At 40.1% G+C, this 15901-nt stretch overlaps 1 protein-coding gene across 1 annotated transcript in view; it reads left to right on the top strand.

Moving 5' to 3' along the window:
- Positions 1–15901, top strand: part of LOC118332440 (probable E3 ubiquitin-protein ligase HERC1) — a 40568-nt gene that overhangs the window by 14716 nt on the left and 9951 nt on the right. Inside the window, 29 exon segments of the mRNA XM_035667724.1 lie at positions 32–285; positions 579–776; positions 978–1098; positions 1233–1473; positions 1600–1766; positions 1882–2034; positions 2138–2235; positions 2376–2471; positions 3571–3738; positions 3872–4111; positions 4207–4290; positions 4655–4871; positions 5737–6031; positions 6382–7163; positions 7619–7829; positions 8536–8705; positions 9496–9579; positions 10453–10639; positions 10752–10879; positions 10961–11187; positions 11367–11626; positions 11781–11833; positions 11926–12123; positions 13029–13194; positions 13288–13537; positions 14105–14327; positions 14426–14703; positions 14886–15013; positions 15205–15332. Coding sequence (XP_035523617.1) covers positions 32–285; positions 579–776; positions 978–1098; positions 1233–1473; positions 1600–1766; positions 1882–2034; positions 2138–2235; positions 2376–2471; positions 3571–3738; positions 3872–4111; positions 4207–4290; positions 4655–4871; positions 5737–6031; positions 6382–7163; positions 7619–7829; positions 8536–8705; positions 9496–9579; positions 10453–10639; positions 10752–10879; positions 10961–11187; positions 11367–11626; positions 11781–11833; positions 11926–12123; positions 13029–13194; positions 13288–13537; positions 14105–14327; positions 14426–14703; positions 14886–15013; positions 15205–15332 — 5805 coding nt within the window.

Genomic DNA, 15901 nt, shown 5'->3' with positions numbered 1-15901 from the left:
GGCCTTTCTTCTTGTGCTCTGTTGGTTTCAGGCTTACCTCTTTGTTCTCTGGGCATCATGAAAGACGCTTGGGATCGCCTGCGGCAGTGTATCAGCCCTACAACCTCTATGTCCCACTATGGCAACAACACTTTGCCTATTCTTAACCAGGTGTTCCAGTTTGTCTGTGGAAGTCTGATCCACTTGTCATCCTCCTCACCAACACTACCCGGCGGACAGACTTGTAGTCAGGCAGATCCGAAGGCCATTACTTTTGCTATAGTTCAGCAGCAACAGAGGGCTGAGGTAATAAGGTTCTTCTCTTTTACATGATATTACAAGCAAACAGTTAAATATTACTACTGAGTAATAAGAACTCTGTAAGACCTGCAGCTATTTGTTCATTTATTGGTTTGATCATGTGTGTGATGTTTTTACGTGTCATTAATGTAGTGGCAGAAGTAGTCAGCCCAAGCATAAGTGGAAATTATTGAACACCTGCAACAAAATGTGCAGAATGCCTTGCTGGAAATTATTTATAACACAAATGAGTGTTCTGTGCGTAACTAACTACTATCTCTTTCATTTGTTATGATCAGTTGCGTCTGGAGGCCTTGTGTCAGATGTCATCCTTCCTGTCTAAGATGGAGGAGAAGAGCAGCGGGTTCACTGTCTCCCCTCAGTTTCCTGCATTGTTGCAGTCTGTACAGCTTCAGTTCCTCTCTGGATGCTTTGCTTTGGGAACACAAATCATTGGTTCACACTCTGGAGCTAATTACGAGATGCAGCATTACATGGTACATCTAGTAATCATGCTATCACAATATTTGTGCAGATGTTCATGATCGGTAAAAATGGAAAGAATTAATGAATGAATATTTAATTCAAGCCAGATGGAGAGAGGACAAATGCTGAATATTGTATTCATTTGATATGTTTCTTCAGCATTAACATGTTGTTGTCTAAATTACTCTCAAATCCCTTTCATCCTAATCCAGTCTGGTACAAATTCCGCTTCTATGGATACGCAAAGTGAGCTACAATCAGCAGCCCATACCTTCTACCAGCAGGTGGTGCGTGTCCTTAAACAAAGGGTCCTGTTGGAAAGAGAACATCCAGGTTTATACATTATTGTTTCACGTTTTTTGTTCACATTTTTGTTCATTCATGCCTTGTGCTACTCGCTGTTGGTTATTTTTTGCAGTGTTTTTTTATTGTAGTTTGCATATGGTTTTGTCTTTTGTTTTACCCAGGTTCCTGCCAGCACCTTCTTCTAGCCACAATGTTTGCACTGAATTTCTGCTACCAACCAATGGACCTGGTGCTGGTCATCAAATGTGGCATCCTGGAAATCCTTTCCATGCTGACCAACAACAGCTGTGCACTGATGAACCAGGGCTGGTTTGCAGCCTCTACATCTGGATCCATGCTACTGAGTGGGGCTGTTAAACTAGCCTGTGCTCGTCTGCTTCAAATATTGACTGTGGCTGCAAGGTGAGAAAGAAGAGACTGTAAACAGCTGCAACGAAATATGCATTACTTCTTCTACTATTTAATGAATAAAAAAAAAAAAAAAAACTGTGTTCATACACATTTCAACAAACTGTCCTGTGCTCTCAGCTCCTGTGAGGATTTGCTGCCTATGGATGTATCCCATGCCCTAATGGAGGTGATGTGTGAACAGCTCCAAAATATCCTGTACACTTTCCACCAACAGCAGACAGCAGAGAGAGGAACAGCTGAGAGAACAGATCCGGACTCCAACAGCAAGAGCACAAATCTAATTGGTATTGCAAATTTGGCTGTATTAAACTTCACTGAAATATATATTTTTTTCCTGTAATGCAATGTAATGCCCTTCTATTTTTAAGTATAGTTTTCCTTCTGTTTTTGTTGTTTTAGGAGTGGAAAGCAGCAAAGTGGTTGAATCTCAGCTTGCAGATTTCTTGGTGTTCCTGCGGCGTGTACTGTCATTAAGAGTGATGAAAAGACATTCTACTTTTGTCAAATGGATTGATCCACTCATGGCCATTATTTCACACAAGTGCTCTTTAGGTGAGACAATTTAAAATAATAACTAAATCAGCAATAATATTGTTTATGTTACAGTTTACTTCGGTTCCTTTTAGTCTCCTGATCTCCACTGTCCCCTTTTCAGGATCTCCATGCTTCCAGAACCTTCGCACTAAGCTTTTGGCCTTCCACGTCTTAGAAAGACTGTTACCTGCTTGTTCTGAACCTGTTCAAATTCAACAGGTATGATCTAAAAATTGTATATGCAACATGCAAGTGAAGTAACTCAAGAAAAACAGGCTAACAGAAGTGTTTGTGAGTTGTAATGTAATAAATTGTGAATTTGATAATGACGACATGTCCTTTTCTTTGTTTTCTTGTAGATTGTTAAACAACTCTTTCAGCTCTTGTCTGTTTATATGTGGAAGGAACCACTTGCTGAGAAAAACCACGAGGAGATGGCTGAAAAACACAAAGGGGTAATACAGCAGTGTTACATTAATAATACAATATACTTTAAAGGCTAATGTTCTTACTATACTATACTGCTATATTAGCAATATATATACGTTATATCTGTGTATTACTAAAACAAATTGTCTTGGAGTTCAATGGCATGTCTTGCCTAATGACCTGCATACTTTATATTTAAAGTATATTTATATTTTTTTATATTTATATTTACTATTATATATTTCATACTTTATTATTTATTTTATTATTATTTATTTATACATTGTAGTTATTGATCTGCTGCCTGGAAAACACAATTTGATGACCTAGACTATATGAAAAATAAGTATTATTTTTTAAATCCTCCTTTAAATCATCCTGTTTTCTTGATTTGCAGGAATTGTTATTATTATGAGTACCCTATTAAGATTATATAATTTGCTAATAACTTGCTAGCCTAAGCTTTGTGCTCAATACATTAAAATGCATCTCAGCATATTCATTCAATTTCATCAAAATTCTTCCAAATAACCAGCCTAATATAACAATATCATAAAAGGTGTACGTGTCTTTTAACAATTGAAAATAGTGAATGATCTCTGTTTAGGAAGAAGTGAAACTCCTGGCAGTAATGGAATTGAAAACAGCAAGGCTACTTGATAGAACAGATGGGCCTGTTCTCAATGGTGGGGGTGGGATGAGAGGTGGGAGAGGACAGAAAAATAACATCCATTTTAATTAATGTCAAATTACAAAAGGTATGATTATAAAATGTAAAATGTAATTTTCTAATCACTGATAATTGATTTACAGTAGAACAATTAATTAGTTAGTATACATCTGTAGCCTTTTAAATTTCCATGTGATTTTGCATTTTCAGGATTTTTACATTTTATTGCCATTTGTAATTTTAATAAATATTGTGTGTGATTGTGTTGAGTGAAGCACTTAATGTCACCCGTATTTTACAATTGAATGTGAAGTGCAGTCATGTAATGTTGTTGTATCACTTCACATTTATATTTTTCTTTACATGTATCCACTGTTATTGCACACTGTAACATATAATTCTTTTTACTGATTGATGAACTCTGAATGTAAATGTGCTTTTTTTTTCTAACGCAGAATCCTGGCAGCTATGATGAATGTATTCCCATTGGAGATTTTTCCTTTGACCCACACAAGATAATCTGCTGTTCTTTGGAGAGTGGGAACATCCTTTCCCATGGCTCAGGAGGGAAAGGTTACGGCCTGGCAACCACTGCCATCACATCTGGCTGTTTCATTTGGAAGGTAAGGACTGGTATCTACATACAGACAGTTAATCTTAATCTTTCTTTATTGCAAATTGCTTAGTTTTGTGACACTGAAATGTGCTGAGAGAACATGTTTAATAGCCTGATGTATACGAAACTTCTCTCCTCAGTTCTACATTACCAAAGAGAACAGAGGAAATGAAGGCACATGTATTGGTGTTTCACGCTGGCCAGTCAGAGATCACAACCACCACACCACCACTGACATGTGGCTGTATCGTGCCTATAGTGGCAACCTGTACCATGGAGGGGAACTGGTCCGTACACTTCCTTCCTTCACCCAGGGCGACACCATCACCTGTATCCTGGACATGGAGGCTCACACCATATCATTTGCCAAAAATGACAAGGTCTGACCAAATATTCACAGACAGTATTCAGGGGTTTTACTTTATTGATTGTTGTGTTTTGCTGAAATCTTTGTGTGTTGATGTTTTTCTGCTAGGAGCCAAAGTTGGCATTTGAAGGTGTGGTTGCCTCTGAATTGTACCCTTGTGTGTTGTTCTACAGCAGTAATCCTGGAGAGAAGGTACTTGATATCCTGTACATACTATAGGCGCTCTATTAGTGTGTTTTTTCCACCAAACATTTTGGTTACTGATAATCTTTTGCCACAGTTAGTAAAACTGTCCTTTTAGAACTTGAACACCCCCGTGCATTAGATTAATAGTAGGACCCGGTAACTCCACACAACCACCTTAAATTAAAGAGAACAAGGAGCACAGACAGCTAGCTAACTCATCCTGTGAAATGACTGCAAAGTGAATGTAAGGAAACATTAATAATTGTTTTATCTTTTGCTTAAGAATGTGTAAAGAAAATTAAGATGAAATTTCACATTCAGACATTGTATTTTGTAACACAAAAAAATTGTGCCTCTGTATCTCTCACAGGTTGCACTACGTGACCTCCAGATGCGAGGCATGCCCAGTAATCTTCTTCCTGGGGAGCCTCTCTGCAGCCCTCGTACAACTGTACTGCTGGAATCAACAGTGCAGCTTCTCCGCAGGCTCCATCAGTGCGACCAGTGGGCCCCGCACATCAGCCAGTACATCCATACCCACCTGGAGCTCATTGGTCCCCTACTGAAAGAGGATGACTTCCATCCAGGTCAGACGCAGCATCAACAGTGGTCACTTATAGACATGTTTAGCCTTCTCTTTTGTAAGTAAACACTTTGCCAGCACAAGGAAACTTTATATCTTCATCTATTTGAAAGTAAGGTAAAATAGACTATCAGTAGTGAAGAAAGGGATGTTTATATGTAATGTTTATATGATGTTTATATGTATATATTCTCAATTTGCACCGTTGTTGTCCAGATGTACTTGCCCAAGGAGACAGCAGATACCTGACCTGTTAAATTGCACATGCATTCTGAGACCATGGCCTTCCTAGCAGTTTGCCCCTCGATGCCTTGGTATTCCTTAATCTCCAACGCTCTGTTTATGCAGGCTTACAGTATAAACCCACCAAATTAATATGCAAATGTATATTATTACAAATATAGTGATGCACAGTAATTTTAGTATTCCTAAATCCTCAAACAAGCTGCTTTCACCAGGCTAATATAGAACCTTATGTGCTTTATCCCTGAGGGCCTCTCTCTAAGAGTTTGTATCTATTCCTCCTGTGTTTTTTTTTACCAGCCTCTCCATCATAATAGATACAGTACCCTCCCTTAGGTACGCAGTTTAATTTTCTCTGACCAAATTAGGTTTCACATTATCTTTCAATTATGTGAAACTAAAATTAATTTAGTAATCAAGTCTTTTAACAATTGCCTGTCTCTCACAATTGAGCAACGGAAGAGGGATCGAACGGCTTGTGTAAAGAACAAAGTGATGAAAAACAGCTGAAAACTCTGATTTAGTACACTTTTAATGCAATGTATTATCCCTCTAAAACACATTTTCTTCATGGCTGTTACTTATTACTCTTTGTTTGCTACTCGCCGTCTCACATTCTCCTCCAGGCCTCAGTCCCTCACACTTTGAGATGGAAGAGCATGAAAAAGGCAGAGACGTTGCTGTTGACGACACAGGGGAACTGTTGGCACACCGTCGATCTCTGTCAGAGTCAAAGCTGGCTGCTCTTTGCACTGAAGTGTGGCCGGTACTAGCCTTGATCGGAGGAGTGGACAATGGTCTCCGGGCTGGAGGTCTGTGCCTGCACAAGCCCAGTGGACGCAGGGCCATTCTGCTGGGAGTTCTGAAAGAAGGAAGCTCCCTGGCCAAGCTTCAGTGGGAGGAGGCAGACCTCTCTGTCAGGTATTACAGATATATACTCCTATGCTCACTTATTTATGATAGAAGATGTCTTTGCATATGTTTCTTTAATGATGATTCTCATTAACTTCCATTAAACAACTCTATATTTTTCTTGTCTTGGTCCTTTCAGCATGTTTATTACTCTGTATAATTCTTTTCTGTTAGTGTTTCTTTTTCCTCCTCTGTAATTTGTCTAACATTTTACTTTATTTTCATCATTTACCCCCCTGATCTTACTTTCTTCTTGCTTCTTCCTCTTCATTCTTAAATCCATTAATCCCTCTTGAATCCGTCCTGGTGTCACTCCATGCTGTATCTGTGGGTTCTTCCCATCCTTCCCAATAACTAAGCTCCATGAATTCTTGGTCACCCAGCGACACGCCGATCGTCTCATTGGAGCCCTGTGACATATCCTGCTGCGATGTCACCCCACTCGGAGGCCTCAAACCGACGGTGTTGTTAGATCTAATTTATTTGATGGGGCTGCTTGAGGAGCAGGGATGGCTGGGAGCTCATCCGGCCCCCAAAAGGAAGTACTCAGAGGAGAACATGAAAGACAGTGAGTGTTGTCAGGATGAAGACATTTCTGCAGATGTCAAGTGGCTGCCAGAAGATGAGAGAAAAAAGTTTAAGGAGCAGAAAGTTGAGACAGACCCCTTCCCATCACCGTCAGCAGCCAAAGATGCCACTAAGATCATAGACCATCAGGATTTGACCTGTCTACCCCAACCTCCCCAAACATCTCAAACCTCCAAAGTGGATGCATTTGCCCTTGAACTGAGAGCAGTTAGAGTCTCATACCTTCTCATTGGAGCTCTGAAATCCCTGACTGTCATTTTTAGTTGTGAAAAGCTATCAGATTTGCTTCTAGTGCCTAAACATGATCCCCCTAACTCCTCATTGAGTCCCATGTCCAGCCCAAACCCCGACCAGGCCAAGGCCAGCAGCAAACAATGGGATGAGAGTGCTGAGCTGAGATCAGTAATGCAGTATGTGGTGCAGAGCATGGTGAAGTGGGCGGTCAGGCCCTGTCCTATCAAACAGAGCGTGTCTCTTGCCGACCTGGAAAGGGCTCAGGTCATGATCTACAAAGGAGCCATTAGCAGACTGCAGGAGGACAAAGAACACAAAGGTATCTAGATTTATGAACTGGACTGAACATACTTTCGTAGTCATTGTAGTTAGGCTACTGTGTTGCAGAGTTGTAAAGTTGGACTTTTGTCTGACATTAGTCACAAAGATAAAGATTTAGAACATGACTTGGAGTTTTGACTGTGTAAAGTCCAGAAACAATTAGGAAACAAATAAGACCGTGACATGGAGGCCTTACTTAGCCACACACCATGGTTATTATTATAATTATATGATGATGATGATAATTAATTAGCCTTTGCATTTAAATGATTTTGTTGGTATTGGGGCTCCAACTACTGAATGTTTTCATTAGTGAATAATCAGATAATTGTTGGACTGACAACCTTAAAAACAGCTCTGTTTTATCGTATTCAGGGTCAAAATAAAGCATAAAGTATTATAATAAGTAGTATTGGAGGTGATGTAACATGCCTCTGTACCTTGTCCTTGCAGAATCTGGCCACCACTCATCTCAGCCAATTTCTAAGTCCTCCAGCTCTGTGTCCTTGTACAGCGCGGGTTCAGAAGGCACTGCCATCTTTGGCCAATCAAACAGAGCCTCTGCCTCATCTTCTAACACGGACTTGGCATCTTCTCTGCCAACAAACCTGCAGGCAGACGGCCTTGAAAATTTCAACCCTTTCTTTCCCATCAGCCTCCTCCAGTGAGTATAGTGGGTTAATCGTAAATGTTTGGTTGGTTGAGTATTAGCATGTTGAAGGGAAACAAACACAACTACTAGAGTTATCGTCAATTGTCATGTTGTTACCGATTACAACAGACCTGTATCTTTTGGCAGCAGCAACTTTTCTGAAGTCCAGGGAATGGGTGAGTTAGGATGTATATGCAAACAGAGAGTGAGGACTCTGCCTGCACCGTCTTTAACAAAGGCTGCAGCTCGGCCTGCTTGTTATTTTCCTAACCCAGCCGGCTGATACTGTGTTATTCCTGCGTCCAAGAGGCAAACAAACAAAGCTTCAGTGCAGCAAAAAAAAATATAAAAATCAAACCCCTTCAGGGAGGAGAGTTTTGACAAGAATAGTACCAAGCTCTTTGCCAAAGACTCTCGCAGTACAAAGCACATATTGTACTATTCTCTGAATGTGAGTTGATACCACAACAACAAACACCGCTTGAGCATAATGTTGAGATTCCAATAATTTACATACAAGGACACATGCTTGGTTTCTTGTGATTTTTAGGCATATTTTATTTATTATTAATTTATTTTAAGTATAACATCAGGTTAAATAATTCTCACCTCATTCCTTCCTTTATATTTCAAATGTTTGGTCAGGACTGAAAACTGGCAGTGTAGCACCACTTGCACTGTGTTATTACTGTATATACTGTATGTTCACTCTTTCTAGGCACATGGTCTTAACTCGGTTCCCTACGCTTACCGGCCTGGTTAGTGCCCCCCCTGTGCTGCACCCTTGCTTCAGCCTGGCCAGCTCTGCTTCTTGTGATGCCTTCACAGAGCAGCAGACTAGCTTCATGGAACCAGGTCCCTGCAGCACACAGGCCAGAAGCAGCCTGGGTAAGAACAAGCACAGAGACAATAATGGGGGAAAACCTGTCGGACGTCAGTACATAGAAAAGTAACGAAAAACAATCTAATTTAAATGTCTGTCCTTATTTAATATGAGTGATCAACAACATACTTTGTTGAAGAAAATAGCTTTGCTAGTCGTTGCAGTCCTGCAGGTCAGTTCAGTTTTTAACAAACTTTTTCCCCATGCTGGCTTCATGTTCAAACACACTACTAATGTAATTTGAAAATTAAGTTATGGTAAAAGGAGTAAAGTATATTTAGAACTGTCTGTCTCTTGCATGGTCTTATATGTTAAGCTATTTGTCTCAACTAATTGCCGCTCAAAACAGCATGTGTTTTGCTCTGCTATTGGACAGATATGATATTTAAACTATCAAATACATGCATGACACAGTTTGTGCACTCACATGCTTGAATGGCACCATTTGTTTCATCATCAGTTATGTGTTATTTTTGAACAGTTCTGGGAAGTGCATTGAACTAAAGCTCATTGATTTTCATTTCTTAGGATACATTAGGATTACCAGCGTAGTTCATTAGTACATTCATTGTGAATATATAAACTCAATTGAATAGGTTTACTTGAGCTGGAGTGGCTTTTCGTAAGTAAAATAATAAAGTGGAGAATAAACTGAGGGAAAAAAGAAAAGAAAATGTGAAAATATTTAATTAATTTGACAATTCCACTACACATATGAAATTTTCAATATGGAGCTATGGGCTTGTTTTTGTTTTCTATTTTTTGTGTACTTTTTCTTTTCTCCTCAACCACCAGAACGGACACAAATGTTTGTCACCAGTCGGTTGCTAGAAATGGGATTCTCTATGAGACATATCTACTGGGCCATGGAGGCAGCAGGTACTGCTTTGTGGAGTGTGTCTGATATCGCTAAATCTTTAGCTTCATGTGCTTTCTATTTTAAACATCTGTCCTTCACCATGTGCTGCAGCCTTTTTGTAGTATTTGAAATACAGAAAATTATTGTTTCTGACTGAATTTCTTAGAAGAAATTATTAGTTAAGAAATAACATGATGCTGTTACTTAATGGGAATCAACTGGGGTTTTCCAGTTGCATAACGGTACATGTTGCTATTGATTTGTTTTAATGCAAAAATAACAATCACCAAATTACAATTGCCATATATTTGATATCTGTTATTATCAGAACACGTTGTTTTTGCTGTTTCTCTACCTCAAAGCAATCTATACAGATACAGAACCTCCCAGAGCATTGTAATTTGATTTTACCCACTTCTCATTGCAAAAAGAAAAAAAAAATCATCCAAGCCTCGAAGCACTTTGGCTCAAATTCCTAAAACAGTACACTGAATTTTATTTTCACTATGTTGTACACAGAATATATCAGCTTCTACGACTTCACCATATGGTAAAAACTCACGCACGGCACGGATCACATATGTGTTGTTTACAAGTAAACAAAGAAAAGTATATGGATACACATTGCACCAATATACATTGTAATGTTTCTGGCATCACTGTTTTTTTATTCACATAAACTCCCCACATTACTAAGCCTTCCCTCACTTACTATTTCACAAATTTCACATGCTCTGTATCGTCAGAGCAGATGTGCCAGCCTGACCTCAGGCAGCACACAGAGGCGTGATCATCTGGTGGTGATGTCCGACATGAATTAGCAATGCAGCACTCCATGATCCATCTTTTCTTTTTGAACTCTGACAGTTCAACTTCCCTGTGGTCCCTCCCAGATGTAGCAGGTGACCTGGACTCTCAAACCATTGAGGTTTTGGCCAGCTGGATGCTAGAGCACCCCCTGACTGAGGAGCAGCAGGCAGCTGATTCATCTAGACTGGAGGGTGCTCCTGACACGCCATCTCCAGATGGGCCAGAGACGGTACAATGTCCTGAGCGTCCTACCAGTCAACCCACTGAAAGGTCAGGGATTTTCGGAACATATTGACATTTTCCAATAGGTACTGGCATTATGGTATTATCATTGATATAAATACAACCAGTAATGACGGTCTGCTTGTCTGTTTGTTTATAGCTTGTTGCCAGGGCTCGACTGGATAGAGAGGGAGAACTTCCTGGATGTCCACCTCACTAGAAACAGACCTCCTCCAGCGCGGCGGCGTCGCTCAGGCCCGAGTCAGAGGACCTCTTTTCGAAGGGCAGGTCAGAGTCACAGCATTGAACCAGAAATAAAATGTGTACATCGAAGCTGTGTTGGATTTACTGTGCATTTTTCATTTGAAGCAAACATCATCTTTTCAGACTTGCCATCACCCAACCCGCTCCCGCAGTTGTACCAACAGCACACATCGGTTGGCGATTGGCCAGAGCAAGTAGAGTTTCATCCCTACTCTGCTGAGGAGGAGTCAGAGTTGGGCTACATGGATGACCCATACCATGAAGAAACTTATGAGGACCTGCTCACCCCGTCATTCTTCAGCTTGGAGAGAGACACGCTCCAGATAGTGGAGGTGACACAAACACACACGGACAAAACAAAATAATATTGTGTGATTACGTTGAATACAAAACAACAAACTGTGTTGCTTTGGGCCTGATATGATCTCTTTGTTGTTTCACGGATTGTTTGAAACTTAAGTCGTCTGATCTCTCATCGTTCTTATGATCAATGTCAATATCCTTCTTTTAGGCCGGAGAAGAACACAGTCAGATGGTGAAGTGTGAACTGTGCAACACCCTAACACTGCAATTTAACAATCACATAAAGCGGCGTCACCCAGGTTGTGGTCAGAGTGCTGCACGTAAGGGTTACGACAGCACTGGAGCCTACGTGGATGTCTGGTTCAAAGGGGAATGTGGCTCAAACTTCCCTTTCTACCTCCTTTGCAGCTCCTGCAGGGAAAAGTATCTGGCTGCAAACATGAGCGACCCAAGTTCGAAATATGAAAGGTATAGTAGATAATACAGGAAACGATGGTTGCATGCAACACACTATACATAAGAACCAATAATGGTACCTTTCTTTTTCTCATACTAAAAAACGTAATGAATAAAGTGGTTATAAAGCCTGTTATTTATCATTGTTGTTCTCCTTCTGCTTCAGGATTAAAGGTCTGACATCTGATTTGATTGGTCAATTGGACAGTACTTCTGATGGTAGGGAAGGTCACTTCAGGTCAGAATGATTCAATCTTTAAAATACATTTACAATTAATATTAAAATATGAACGGTGCTTCTATTTGCTCAGATGATTGGGAAATCAGCCACCAAGACGAGTGTGGCACAGACAAGCTGACAGGACTGGAAGACTTTGGGCTTTTGCTGAGACCACTGGGGCTGACTGAAAAGAAGCTGGTGCCAGACCCCATTACCTTCTCTGAGCCAGATCCCCTCGGAGCCCTGGTTTACAGCTCAGCTGACCCTACGAGAGCAGTGACTCCTAAAGGTATTATGTTTTTTTGTGTTATGTCCTTTAGCTAGTTTTGGTATACATAGACCAAAGTCCTGTAATTTGCTGAATACATTCTTGATGCTTCAAAAAAAGTTCTTGTCCTTTGACTTATGTGCAGATCATATATCATATTTATGATATGTACCGATGCAGAACTAAAAAAAGGGGGGAAAACATGTACATTAGGGAACAGGGCAGGGGCTGTTACATTGAATGGGAATGTTACATTGATATTGAGAAAAAGAAATGTAATGATTTGTAAAGATTAGAATGAGTAATGTTGGGGAAAATTCGTAGCTTCAACATAAAGTCAAGAAAAAATACACTCCTTTGCACCAGTCGACATTGTCCCAGCATGCAACCCTTTTAGGCAAGTAATTAAGTTTTTAAGACACTTGAAAACTGATTTTCCAGTCAGTTCTCCTACAGATCTACCCTGACTCCAGCTCAGTGTGACACCAGAACAACCACACATGACGACAATTAAAATTCTGCTATTTCCACATCTCATATTAAATTGATGGCCATATACAGAGTATTAGTTTGTAGTTACTTCGTAGCTATCTGTCCTCTGGTTCATGTTGTAATGGATGTTTCTGCTAGCCCACTTGTTGTAATACACCCACATTCCCTCTGTGCCTGTTGGCAGCAGGACAAATCCAGCCACAGCCAAACTTACTGCAGCATAGTGACTCATCACTCATTTATCATAGCTGGGCATCTGAAGCACACAAACGGTACTCCCAGTCGTCCCGTTAGATCCAGTATTTTGACTTTTTTGCATGCCCACGCCAGATGGATAACTGTGCCATCCTTTAAAAAATGTGAGTTTAGTAAGATGTAATAGAATATATAATGGCATATTAGAACGCCTTTTGATATGTGTTTTTCCTCACCAGGGAATGCCCTCGTTGAGCAGAAGACCTCTCTGAGCCTTGGACAGCAGGCGGTATCACTGAGGGACTCTCATGATAGACTAAAAGCTTTAAGAAGAGTAACTTCCACAGCCCAGATTCTGCTAGCTTACAGCATGGTGATGAGAGCACTGTCTCAGACTGCCTCCAGGTGCGTTTGTCCAGAATATAACCTTGTTGATTTTTTTTTTTTTTTCACTAATTCATTGTGCTTTCAAGAGTCATCTTTTATCTTCTTCTCCAGTGCATCAATGTGCAGCCAGTCTAACGGACTAGAGTCGTTGGGTCTGGCAGATATCCGTATCCTGGTTCGTTTAATGACTCTGGCAGCAGGGGGCAGGGCTCACACTTGTGTGGACAGACAGCCAGGTGTGAAGGGGATGGCGACAGAGCGCAACAACTCAACCTGCCTGAGCTTCCTTTCCTCAGCCATTGGCAGTGTGGTGTCCCACAGCCCTGCTGCTTACAGACAGCTAGTGGAGATATGCACTCAGGTCAGTTTTCTTCAGTCAATCCACTAATTATAAATACTATTTAGGCTAATTACCAGATTATTAATCACAATAACTATATCACATCACAACATGTCACATTTGTCTTTAAAAACAATACATGTAAGGATTTTTAATATATTTGTAAATTACATTATTATTACAAATTAATATTACAACGATTATTTAAGTAAAATTATATGTCATATTTGTCTAAATTGATTACTGTGTGATCTGTTTAGGATTGTGGACATCTGGACTCGACTTTAGGCTAATGTTGGTTGAAAATCAAAAATCTGTCATTGTTTGTTATAGATTTTTCGATTTCTACTTATCTGGGAATCACAATTCACATACATACAACAATGTATTTATTAAAAACTGCAATGAGAGTAAGTTTAGGTCAGTAAAAGATTCAGTCTTAGTAATTATTACATTTGATTAATTGTATAAACCTAGGAATTATAAATTATGAAATTATGCTTTATTTAAACATGTAATGATCCTGTCTTTAAAAGAATTGTGAACAAATGCATAGATTTGAATAACATATTAACATACTGTGTGTAGGACCTAATGGCGGCAGCTACAGGGGTGAACATTGGGGCCATCAGTGACCCACAGCAGAGAGGTTGTCTGAACTCCAGTCTAACAGCCCAGGGAGCCCAGCAACAGAAGGACTACAATGAGCAGACACCCCCTACATTCCTGGTCACACAAAGTCTGGTGTCCCTCCTAACTGAAAAGGGGGTTCAATGTTACAGCCCAGACAGAGTTGAGCATGAAGCTAATGGTGAGAGAACTTAGTTATTTAAGTAGTTGTGTTGTTGTTTGTAATTATTAGGGTATAAACATTAGCTTTCTTCCTGCATATGTGTCTGTTTGACCTAGATACAGGAAACCAAGGGGTGTCTTCTTCGTCCTTGCCTCCTTCACCTTTACCCCACCTGAGTGCCAGAGTGGGCCCTCTGGAGCTGGCTAATGCGTTGGCAGCATGTGTACTGTCTGCCAGGCTGACCAGTAAACACCGCCAGTGGGCAGCACAGCAGCTGGTGCAGGCCTTGGCTGCCACAGGAAGAGACAGTCCTAATCGGCCCCAAACATACAGTGACCTGGCTGGCGACCTGCGCAAATGTCCTCTCAAGAGGCTGGAAGGACATTACAACAAGGTAAGGGACTCATAATGTAATCTGCAAGAGGTATTTTGTTCACCTAATTGCCCAAACAGTTTTTCCTTTCAGAACGAACAGAAGGAAATGTTTTTTTGCTTTGTTTTTTTAGCCTTTCACAAACTATCATGAGAAGTGAAGTTAAAAAAAAAAAAGCTTTCCATCATTTCTGTTGTGTTCAGGTGACCAGCTGTTTCTGGAACAGTGATCAGAATTTGCTAGCTACATGCTCTCAGGACAAGGTGGTGCAACTATGGAGCATCAACCAGAGCACTGTGGAGTTGCAGACCACCTTCTCCTGCATTACCAGGTTATTGTAGCTTGTTTCAGTAGTGTTTTATCCAGTGAGGGTACTATTGTTTATTGTTGTTGATTGTTTGGCTATCATGTCTGTTCTGCTGTAGCTTGTAATAGCGGTTTTGAAACATCAGATGAGATCTTAATAGGTTATCAAACTGTTGGTTAGTTGTAAACTTTTCCTTTGTCTGGCTCTCTCTCCAGTAAGACGGACAGATCAAGTAGTGAGAGAGCCGGCAGATGTCATCACATGTCTCCTGTATACTGGAGTACAGGGGGGAACTTTTTGGCTGCCCCAGAGAACAAACACATCAACATCATGAACATCAGGGGTAAGACTGGCTTTTCTACTAGTCTGGTGTATCTCTAAATTCATCACAGTGTAACAAAATGTCATAGCTAATAGTACAGTAGATGTATTAGACACGTAGTAAATGTTACTTCGAGTGAATGTGGTTTTTATGTTACTTTAAGAAGGTAAAATAACAACAGTGTAATTATAAAATTGATAATTTCATCATCAATTTCAACAAAAGTTTAAAATGAGACATCATTTTGAAAGATTGTTCAAATTTCCATTTTCCAAAATGCATGTTGTCTGATAAATATTTTTATCACAAAAAAGTGTTTGTTCTTCCTTGTTGCTTAAAGTATTAAGAATTATACAAATAGTCTGTTTGGAACAATAACGTGTGTCTGATATGTTCTACTATTTCTACAAAAAAGTATAATTTCCACATTAAATTCCCTTACCCCAGAGTCTATCAATATGCTAATATATATTTCAAAAGTTTACTTGCTGAACACATGATGTGTCCTACTTCATAGGAAAGTCCATTCTCTGTGTACGTGCACTGGAGGTTTCTCGTCTCCACACATGTCTTAAACTAGATTTAAGCTG

This window comes from Morone saxatilis, unplaced genomic scaffold (assembly GCF_004916995.1).
Source record: "Morone saxatilis isolate NCDOM2014 unplaced genomic scaffold, NCSU_SB_2.0 Contig21, whole genome shotgun sequence".
NCBI classification, from domain to species: domain Eukaryota; kingdom Metazoa; phylum Chordata; class Actinopteri; family Moronidae; genus Morone; species Morone saxatilis.
This window is presented reverse-complemented; position numbering and strand designations above follow the sequence as displayed.